Source organism: Pteropus alecto, unplaced genomic scaffold (assembly GCF_000325575.1).
Source record: "Pteropus alecto unplaced genomic scaffold, ASM32557v1 scaffold161, whole genome shotgun sequence".
Lineage (NCBI taxonomy): Eukaryota > Metazoa > Chordata > Mammalia > Chiroptera > Pteropodidae > Pteropus > Pteropus alecto.
In genome coordinates this window covers 3,895,198-3,906,722 of record NW_006432943.1, presented here as the reverse complement: position 1 = coordinate 3,906,722, position 11,525 = coordinate 3,895,198, and the positions used below count along the sequence as shown (strand labels likewise).

Here is an 11,525-nt window from a genome sequence, read left to right as displayed (position 1 = left end):
GTGAATCATCATTCAAGGCACATGTAACAGTAATTTTCTAAAATCCTTCCTTTTTGAGAAATGTGTTATATATATTGGTTTCCTCTCTTTAACTTGTATGGTTCCTGAAAGTAGAGGCCAAGTATTACCAATCTTTTTATCTCCATCTTCTTACACAGTGATGGACACAATTTAGGTGGCTGCATTTTATTTTTATTTATTCTTTTCCTCAAGGAATTTTATTTATTTTTTATTTTTTTTATTATGGTGATATTAGTTAACAAAATCCAGTAAGTTTCAGGTATACAATTTAAGTAAGGCATATATATATATATATTACAATTTAAGTAAGCATATATATATATGCCTTACTTAAATTGTATACCTGAAACTTACTGGATTTTGTTAACTAATATCACCATAATAAAAAAAATAAAAAATAAATAAAATTCCTTGAGGAAAAGAATAAATAAAAATAAAATGCAGCCACCTAAATTGTGTCCATCACTGTGTAAGAAGATGGAGATAAAAAGATTGGTAATACTTGGCCTCTACTTTCAGGAACCATACGAGTTAAAGAGAGGAAACCAATATATATAACACATTTCTCAAAAAGGAAGGATTTTAGAAAATTACTGTTACATGTGCCTTGAATGATGATTCAAATATGTTCACTGAATCCGTAATGAGATACCTCATATAGGCCAGGCTGTGCTTTCTTAAATGTGCATCTTATTGGAGATATTGGGTTACATGACAATAGGGACTCATAATGATATTAACAGCCATGCATTATGGAACATCTACTGAGAGCCAGTCACAATATGCTTTATGTATGTTAGTTTATTTTATGAATTAGGTTCAGAAGTTAGCCTAAGGAAGAAACTGAGGTTCAGAGATGGCAAGATTACTCAACTAGAAAGTGGCAAGGTCAGCATTTAAGTCCAGGTCTGTTTGGCTTCCCACGACACTACCCTCAATCATTACCCAGTTTCCACAAATATCATGGCTACCTGAGGTTATTCTCCACTTGGCTGCTGAGTATAATGGAAAAGCTTAGTACGATATTCAACAATAGTATCCTACATCATGCTCTCAGTGAGCAAAGCACAATGTGCTCTGTGAAACTCCTGGCCTTAAGAAGTTTACAATATAATGGAGCAAGGGCTATGTACAAAATAAATTAAACATAGCTAATGATTTTCTACATGCCAAAAACGGCCAGTTTGAAAACATAATGGGGAAAAAATTCCATTAACAAAGGCAGGCAAAATATCAGAGAAAAAAATATATTTAAAACTTTGTCAAGCCTTTATGAAGAAACTTATAGAGCTTTTACAGGAAGACATAATAAAGAATGACCAGAAAGACAACCTACATTCCTGGATGAAAAGACTCAATATTCTAAATATATTAATTCTCTCCAATTTGTTAAATTTAAAGCAATTTGAGCTACTGTTATTGAATCTGATAGCAGCTCAGAAACAGGCATATAAATCAACTCTAAAATCCAATTTACATGTATAGAGGATAATTTAGTCTATGGTAAAAGTGGCGTTTCAAATTAGTGAGGAAAGGACAGTGAATAAATTGTATGAAACTACTGGCTATACACTGCAGAAAACACAAATTCCTACCTCACGAGAGACACAAAAACAAACTTCAGGTGGATTAACGATTTAAACATTAAAGCAAACAAACAAAAGTAATAGAAGAAAAATAAGGGATAATTGTTATATGGGGCTAGTAAAGGAAGCCTTGCCTAAAATGACCCTAAGGTCCAACATTATAATAAAAAATACTCACATGGTCAACTAGGTAAGCAGCAAATATGTCTGCAAAAGAATAGATACCAAAAACAAAAGAACATGATAAGCCTCAGAGGAAATATTTGAAAAACGTATCACCAAAGAAAACAACATATTATAAATTTAAAAAACAAAAAAAAAGGTTTCGGAAAAATGTGTATGCATGTGTTCATCAATGTTAAATACAAAAAGACATTAAAAAGAAAAGGCAAATATAAATTAGATTATTGCAGTGGTTATTTTTATGGGATAGTAAAAATAGAGGGGCCTTGACTGGTATATTGTTTGAATTTCTACAGTGATCACACACTATAAGAAAAAAACTGGGGTGGTTCCATAGAGTAGTGGTTAACACATCTGCTTTACACGCAGAAGGTCCTGGGTTCAGGCCCGGCGGGGGTGGGGGGCAGGGGTGGGCGGTGCCAGGGCGGTGCCAGGGCGGTGCCAGGGCCCCAGAGTGCACCAGGCCCTGGGAGTGCACCCTGAGCATGTGGGAGGAGATGCCCCACCTTCAGAGATCCAGTTCTTAAGAGGAGCCGGCGACATCTGTAGGTCAAGGGTGGAGGGGGATGGGGAATTAAAAAGAAGAAAAGAAAAAAACTATAAAAATATTTTCATTTTGAAGAACAAGAATAAGAGAACTTTTACTTATTTATAGGAGAATGTCAATACTTAATTAAAAGCATCCTGAATTACTGAATGCTTGAAAGTCTCCAGCTTATGGAATATTTACAAACTCTCTAGAGGCCTGAGAAAGTGGATGATCCATAAATTGGTGACTTTTCCTTCTAAGAAGCAAATCTCTAAAAAGCAATGACAGATCTGCTAGTGAATGAAAGTAGTCATGAGGTCTAAAAGCTTGCTTTAAAAGAAATGGACAATGATGAAATGTCCCATTTCACCTTCCCAGGGATCCAGCTCCTCACCACTCTTTCTGCTCTGTCCTCGAGGTTTTGTCAAACTATCAAGGGAAAGATGGAAATATCTGTGATGTTTTATATTACCCGCTGTGGGTTTTACTTTCTTTCAGTTATTCCTTTTGCATAAAATAGAGAACAAAGAAAATGGAGGACAAAGAGGAGGGACAGAAGAAGAGCAGGGAAAGAAAAAAAAAAGACTCTCATCCTTTAATGGTTCAAAATAGATTTTGGAAACTCTCTGAAGAGAGAGTATATGGAAAGAAAAGGTTTGGGACAGCAGAAGCCAACATTAATGCCATAAATTAGGAAGAATGCCTGGGGTGATAGGAGGTTCCCAACTCAACTTGCTGGAGTTTCCAGAGGCAGGAGGAGGGCAGAGAGTCAGGAGGAAGCAATCCAATTAGCCACAGAGTCCCTCCCCACTGGGAGGTGATGAGTGATGGACTGCTGTGATGATAATAAAGACCCTCAGTAAATTGCAGATCCAAGGGCTTCCTTCCCAGGTGAGGTAAGGTCTATGAGCTGCTCCCCACAAGACAACAAAGTGACAGCACAACAGGAGGATGACAGCATAGACTGTTGACCAGAGACTGGAGACAGCCTCTCAAGGCTCCCAATATCTCAGGATGGCATGAGGAAACAGCAAAAAGTTTTCCTCAGCCCTAAGAGGGCCACAAAAATGGCTGAGAAAACCAGAGGGCCTAAAGGAGCTTTGAAATTCTAAGTAGAGAGTATGTGAATTGATGATCAGAGACAGATAAAAAACAAACATTAGCAGTGGATGCCACCCTAGAGATGTAGGTCACAAATAAGATCTCCCCCTCCACCAAGTTCCCCACACACATAGATGCCACCCCATGTAGAAAAAAGGGAGAATTCCTGAGTTAACCAAGGAAGCCTGACATTGACTAGATTAATCCTCAGATACCAGGTAAAACAGGGCTTAAAGAAAGAGTTCTGTTATAAATTACGTTTTATATTGCCGTAAGCCTGAATTTGTGGATTGTGCAAAGTGAATCCACTACACAGGACTGTTTTAATGACCAGGTGAAACTGAGACAAGGGAGGTCCTATATATCCCTCTCCAACTATCAGATACTTGTTGTCATTACTACAGCTCATGATATCATTTCCCAATCACTTTCGGCTCCACTATTTACTAAACGGAAGGGGCACTGCAATGTGCCAAGCTTATTCAGCTTATTTCTACTGTGAGCAACAATATATCAACCCATTACCTCAAAATTAACTTATTTAATTTTCCCAAATATAAGGAATGTAAGCACAGCTTTTAATTCAGTCACCCCACCTGTAACACAAGGCATTATCTCTAGGCTGATAAGACACATTGATTCAAGATTTCCTTTATATATGAAGGATATACGATTCAACAAGGCATTTTTCTCAAGAGTAGAGTCCAGACCAGTTTTGCTGATTGTCAAATCCAATTTGATCGCATTAGGTTAATATAAACTCAACTGACTACCTGTCTTCACCTCCTGCCAGTCATCCCTGAAGGGCAGTGATTGTTTTTCCTTTAAAGTTATACCACTGGGAGCAAGAAAGTAATTTTCATTAATGTATTTATCACAATAAGAATTGCAATTACATATCTACTGTATGGTAAGTATTTTGCACAATTACTTAATTTAAATTTGACCATTATTCCCATTTTATAGATCAGGAAACTGAGTCTCAGGTTAAGCTACATTAAAGGCACAAAGTGAATGGCAACGTCTATATCTGAATACGAGTTTGTCTGACTTTTCACTCTTCCACAACTCCTTGCTAATGAAAATATATAAGCTTACCTTAAGCTTATACTTTTTAAAATTCTTGTCAAGGGACTCAAGGACTAGGATAACAAAAGTCATTCTACCACTCTCATCTGTCCACTCTACTATGTACCTTTCCTCTGCCACATCTACTTACATCCATTCCCTAAAACCACCTACCTCCCTTCAAGCCTTTAAGAGCGTTCTCTTTGCTTAGACTGTCCTATATTTTCTTCCCTTTGGTAATTCCAACCCATTCTCCAAGTTGGACAGTGACTTTGAAAGCTTCGTCCCCTCTACCAAGGATTAGCTGCCTCCACTCCAGCTTCTGCAACTTAGTTCCTCTTCCATCACAGTATATAACTGAAATTTATCTTCGCTAGAATATGAACTTCTCAAAGCGAGGGTCTGGGGCTTACAATTTTGCATGCCTGTTAATCTAAGACAGCACATTGTGGGAGTTCAACAAATGCTTACATTAATTAATAAATTTTATTTGAAATCAAATAAAATTTTGATTTCATTTTACATTTTAGATTGTGAATGAGTTAGATGTAGGTAAGGACTGTGAAGTAATTGACTCTTAAAGCCAGTTTTACCGGAGACCTCGCGCCCCTCCTCGCACCACGTCTCAGCACAAGCTCAGCCCAGGCAAGATGACCACGCCTCCCTCCCTGCCACTCAATCGCTCCTCGCGCCTGCGCAGGCACCGCCCTCTCCCGGGGCCCCGCCCTAGTGACCGCCCACAGGCTGTCGCGGGCGGTTAGGTCCGGCGGGAACCCTTCATTCACTGGCCCGCCTACTATGACGATCACCTACAGCTGCATTGCGAATGGCCGAGTGGTCCTTGCGGATCTGGCCTTGACCGGTGGCTCCTATCAGGTACCCTTGGGTCGGCACCGCCGCCTTTACGCGTGCTCCTCTTCAAGGGTGGCGCCTGCCGAGCCCGCCCCTCCGGACGCGGCGCTGCGGGGCGGACCAGAACAGGCAGTGAGTCGCGACGAGAGGCCGGGCTCCCGCTTTTTTGCCTGCGAGGCGGTGAGCCCGGGGCGCGAGCCACTCCAGCTGCAGAGCAGCGGAGCCGCACTTGCGCCGCCTAGGGGTTAGGGTGGGTGCTGCCCGCGACCCTTTTGGCGACGATTAGCAGTCTTGTCCAATTTGAGACCCCCTTAAAGATTTTCTCTCCCCTGCGGTGAAATGACCGCCAGTTCATCACACATTTATTGAGCATGTGTTAGTTGTATAATCCCTGAGTGAAGGTATGGGGGGATGCAGCAATGAAGGGAAGACAGCACCTGGAAATGTCGCTTTATGAGCTCGATGTCCCTTTATTTCCAATGGCTATATACAATGATCTACAGTGTAAAAAGTATTTCAAGGGCAGTAGGTCGAGATTGCCCCCGTAGTATTCAGAATGAGTGGCTACTTGCTGGCTACAGAGGAGGTGATGTTAGGATGCTTAGCTTAGAAGCCTTATAAGAGTTGTTCTGAGCCAGGCACAAAAAGAGTAATGAGGACTCCGTGCAGAGGAAACAGAATGGTGTGTTTGGGGAACCTCAAGAACCTCAGTCACAGAGCCATAGCATGTAGAGGCTAAAGATGAGGTCAGAGAAGTGGGCAGAGAATAGTTAATGAAGGGTCCTATATTAAGTTTGTTATCCTAGAGAAACTGGGAAGCAAACAAGAATAGCATGATCTGATTCGTCTTCTGGAAAATTTGGTTTCGTTACAATCTAGAAGGTGGATTGGAGGGGAGAGAACCAGTTAGGATGATACTGTTACAGTTTATGTAGAAGATGTAAGGGCCTGAACTAAGGCAATAACAGTACAGATTCAAAGGATGGGGCAGATCCTAATAGAGACTTCGTAAAACTAATCCTAAGGAGTTAGTGACCCACTGAATATGTGATATAAGGGACAGTGATCACACCTAGGATGATTCTTAATTCTTTCTCCCCCACCCCCCCAGCTTTATTGAGATATAATTGACATGTAACATTGCACATGTTTAAGGTATAATTATATAATTATAATTGTATAATTTGACAATTTTTTGTTAAGTAGTATTAAACAAGATAGAAACTATGTGGAGGAGCAGAATCCTGGAGGAGGGAGTCAGAGGAAATGCAGGGGAGGAAAAGTTTGGGACAGGTTGAATTTTGTTGCCTGTTGGAAATGGCCAGTCGATTTGTGCATTTGTTCCTCCACCAATTCCCAAAAGCTTTAAGTGATAAAAATGTCCAATAGGTAGCACTCAGAGGATCAGGGCTAACAGTTGAAGATAATAGAAGTAAGATTGCCCAAGAAAAGTATAGAAAGTGAGAAGAGGACCAAAAGGCAAAGCACTGTTTAAGAACATAATAGGGAGGCGGGTCACCATCTACCAGCAGTGGTGTCCTGAAAGCCGAAAGAAGAAAGTTAAAAGAATGTTTTATGTCCCAAAGAAGTTGAACAAGATCTAAAAGATGCTCATTGGACTTAACAATTAGCAGATGATTGGTAACCTTACATTTAGCAGTTTGGAAGACGTGGTAGAGGCAGAAGGCAGATTGCTTTAGGCCAGGTGGATGGGAGATGAGAAAGAAGGGAGAGTTAAGTTAGACTGTTCTTTCAAGAATTTACAAAGGGAATGAGATACATTGAAAGCTAAAAGAAGCATGGTCTAGAAAGGGCCTCATTTTTTTAATACAGAGAAAACTTTCACAGGTATGTAGGCTAATGGGAAGATGAGGTTGGAGATATAAGAGGGGAGGAGTCTGTTGGTGGAGCAAGACCTAAAGATGCACGAAGGGATGAAATCCAATGTAGCAGTGGAGATGTGAGCCTTGGATTCAAAGAATGCCCTCTTTCTCTTGGGGAAAGGAGAGGTGTGAATATAGAGCTACAAAACTTGGTATCCTTCTGAGGCTCTCCTCTTTTCCAATCCTTTAAATGCTGTGTTTCTCAGGGTTCTAACTTCAGTCCTCTTTGAATTTGACACATTCATTCACACCTATGGACACCTTTACTTTCGTCACTGCCAAATCCACTTCCAAAATAACTTTCTCCACAGTTAGATTGTCTAATAGAAGTTTAAACATATCATATCCAGAGCTAAATTAATTCTTTCCTAACTGATTCCTCCCCATGTATTTCTAGTCTTGCTTAGGAACCCTCCTAAGCCATTGAAACTGGAAACTAGGAGTCAACTTCAATTTTTCCCTCTTATTCACCTTCACATTTATTCTTGGTCACCAAGTTCTATTAGTTCTATCTCCTGAATACGTCTTGACTCCATCTCCTTGTTTCTGAACCGTGTTGTCATCTAGGCCCTCATTACTTGTCACAGGGATTATTGAAAGTGCCTCCTAACTGATCTACCAGACTTCAGCCTCTTCTCTCTCAAAACCAGTTCCCTCTCAATTACTGCTGCTCAAGTAAATGTTCCTAAAAGCAAATATGATCATGTCACTCCCCTGCTTAAAATCATTTGGTAGCACCTGATTACATTCAGAGAAAAGCCATACTACTTATCCTGGCACTCAAGGCCCTCCTAAGGCTTTTAGTAGGGCTTTTCTATTATCATCTTCTTCTCTTCCAGCTATCCTGAACTTCATGCTATTCTCCAGTCTCACCAAGGAGGTCTCCCTTTTCATCTTTTTTTCCCTCTCCCTGGAACCCACTCATCTCCACTTTTTAGCAGTATAGCCTCTTTTGAGCTTTCAGACTTTCCTCAATTCCTCTTCGAAGTCTTCTCTATGCCAAGGCTAATTTCCATCAGTTTACCAAACTACTTACCAGACTGAATTAGAATCTTCTTTTACTTCTCTATCTCTGCAGTGAGACTCCTTCTGGATAGGGGCTGTCTTCATCTTGTCTTTACATAGCAGCTTCTCAATAAACATTTAATTAAGAAGGGAGAGAGAAAGAAAGTTGAAGGAATTCATAAGCCCAACGGCCTCTCTTGATGAAGCATGCAGGAAGATAAAAAAGTGGGAGAGGGTGGAGCAGTATGCAGTTAGAGGGAAGGATTAAAGGTTTAGAACAACAGCTATGCAGAAAGCTGACCAGGGAGAAGAAAAGGGATGACAAGGTGTTTTAAAGGACAGTTCTATCTGTCTTTCCTCGATGCTATATATTGATGTCACAAATATTTTATATTCATTAGAAAAGTATTAGTACCTACCAGGGCTTAATCATGAGATCAAATCAACTGCTATTATAGGGTCCTAGAGCTAGACAGGATCCTAGAAGTCAGATCCAATTCCTTCATTCTTCATACCAAGAAACAGATCCCAACAATCTCTTTCTGAAGTTGCGCAGCACTTTAATTCCAAAAACAGAGCTAGAGCCCAGTTCATCACTCATTTTATTGCCTCATGTTGCCATTTTCTTTGTTTCAAATTTTGCTACGATTTCACTGAATACTCTAAAAGTGACACTTGGGGAAAGCTAGGGGAATATGTTCCAGTGATGATAATAGAGTAACTGAAAGTTTGTGTATTCCCTTAATTTTTCATGTTTCTTAGGAATTCTTTTCCTAGAGAATTTTGCCTGGATTTTCCAGGCAATACTAAGAATTTCAAGTTTTATTCTCTACTACTAATAATAAGCTTTAACCTCTCAAAAAGTTTTTATTTCAAGTGTCATTTTATGAAAATGGAAAAGTTAATTAGGAATATGGCTATTCAAGGCTTCTTAGGTAACTTTCAGGTTCCTTTCACACTTCTAAAGTAAATTAATGGGATTCTGTACAGTTAACTATATTTAAGGTATTCTGGATAATTTTAACACCTTGCAAATTTTAGCAAAAGAATGAGCTCTATAAGAAACAGGTATAAGAGATCTTAGCAATTATTTGCTTTATAGAAAGAGACCAGTAAATAATAGTGAATAAAATTTTTATCTTAAAAAAGGGGCTTATGGTATACAGAGAATAAGAGCTGAATACTTTAAATCCATTAATATTTTATTTATAGTTTCAGTGACTGCAGGTCACTGAAAAGATATTTGATTAGATAGTACTTCCCAGCCTTGAAGCCACATATAAGTGACTGTAAAAATAAGGCCAATTCTCTAGTGCAACTTTTATTTGCACACTTATATGTATATACACAGTGTATATAGATTTATGTAATTTTAATATTTTCCTTCAGATTCATTTGAATATTTCATGATAACTTGCCTCTTACTATGAATTATGAATAACCAACCACCTATTAGTTCTAGTAAACAGTCGTCCCTTGATAAACTAATCAGAGCATAGGTAAGTATAGGAGAGGAATAATGAAAAACACTACAATCTTCTACAAAGTGAATGCTGACAATTTATTTTTAGGAAACAGCAGCAACAGTGCTTAGACTAGTGCTTCTTAGAGCTGAACCAAAGACCATAATTCAAATGGGAAGGTAAGGTATATTCTAATAAAAATCTACTTTTTAACAATTACCAGCTATTTCCAATAATAATGACATGAGGAAAAAGTATATTAGTTGCATATACTCTTGATTGAACCCTCAGAAGGGAGAACTTCTATAGGGAAAAGCATAAAATCATTAATGGGAATGATAAACATGAAATTCAAGATAGTCGTTATCTCTGCAAAGGGAAGGGAGAAGAATGAAATTGAGAAAGGGTATACAGGGGGCATTAATGGTGGATCTGCAAGTGTTCTTGTTATTCTCTGTACTTTTTTGGTATACCCCCAAATATTTCATTAATAAAAAAAGAAAACTTCTACTTGAACACATCTTTAACAAGATGACTCTAAGCTTTACTTGGGACATTACATTGTATGGCCTAAAACAGTCCTGAAAACATTTTGCTGGTAAAGGAACAGCTGGGGAATAAGAGAGCTTCCAGTATTTTTAGACTCTTCATTGAGTAGGTTCGTTGTAACATTTATATCGTAAAATAAAACAAAATACATATGCAGCCATAAAAAAGAATGAAATCTTGCCATCCGCAAAAACATGGCTGACCTTGAGGGCATATGCTAAGTGAAATAAGTCAATCAAAGACAAATACTATATGATCTTAAGTATATGTGGGATCTAAAAAAAAAAGTTCAGGTGGCTCCACAGTGTAGTGGTTAGCACGCGTGCTTTACACGCAGAAGGTCCTGAGTTTGCACCCCAAGTGGAGCCATGGACCATACCCTAGGTGCACCAAGCCCCGGGTGTCCGTGGAGAGGACACCCCGCCTTCAGAGATCCAATTCTTAAGGGGAAATGGCAACATCCATAGGTCAGCGGTGGAAGTGGCAGGAGGGAATTAAAAAGCGGGGGAAGAAAAAGTTTATAAATATAGAAAACAGATTAGTGTTTGCCAGAGATTGAGAAAGGGGTGGAGGGGGTCAAAAAATTTTTTTAAAATATAAAAACCACACTAGCTTTATGAAGTGTTACAAAGTAACCCCCCTACTAACTGCAACCGCCACCTAAGCCAAAAAAAAATAGAACACTACCAGTCACCCAAAAAACTTCCCAACATGTATTCTGTCCATTCACAGCTTCTTCCCTCTCCCCCAAATCAACCACCATTCCAACTTCTATATCAGTCACTTTTCCGGATTTCTTCATTGCCTCAGCACCTAAATATGCACCTCAGATATTAGAGCCTAATCCTGCCCCCGCCTTTTTTTTTAAGCCTACAGCACCCGGTATTCCAGGTGGTCTCCCATCCAAGTAGCTTCCAAGATCGACAAGATGGGGTGTGTTGAGGGTGGCATGGCCATAGACCTGCCTATTTTTTAATTTGGTGTTATTTAAATCTCTTTAACCTACATTTTCTCCTTCCATCCCTTTCCTGTTCTTAAAATTTCTTGTTGAAGAACCTGTGGAATTTCCCACAGTCTGGGTTTGCTGATTACATATTCAAAATGCAGCTCACAATGTTTCAAACAGCCAAATCAAGAGGCTTGATCTCTTCAGCAAGAGTATAGGTGTTTTGTCATCAGATGATAATGTCTCTTTATACCTCCTTTTGACATGATAGCAGCCATTGATATTCATTGCCTGTACCCTAGAGCCATTAATTTATTGGGGGTTACAAAGGTATAATTC

The 11,525-nt window shown here is 39.3% G+C and overlaps 1 protein-coding gene across 4 annotated transcripts in view; it reads left to right on the top strand.

Annotated features, from left to right (window-relative positions):
- The first annotated feature begins 5,210 nt into the window (after positions 1-5,210).
- LOC102893883 (vesicle-associated membrane protein 711-like) overlaps positions 5,211-11,525 on the top strand; it is a 28,004-nt gene continuing 21,689 nt past the window's right edge. For 3 of the 4 annotated variants that reach the window (XM_015586039.2, XM_015586038.2, XM_015586040.2), the window contains exons 1-2: positions 5,211-5,364; positions 9,800-9,870. In XM_015586039.2, coding sequence (XP_015441525.1) covers positions 5,287-5,364; positions 9,800-9,870 — 149 coding nt within the window. In that variant the 5' untranslated portion in view covers positions 5,211-5,286. The remainder of the gene's footprint in view (positions 5,365-9,799; positions 9,871-11,525) is intronic. The other variant, XR_003045031.1, reaches the window with a different exon arrangement.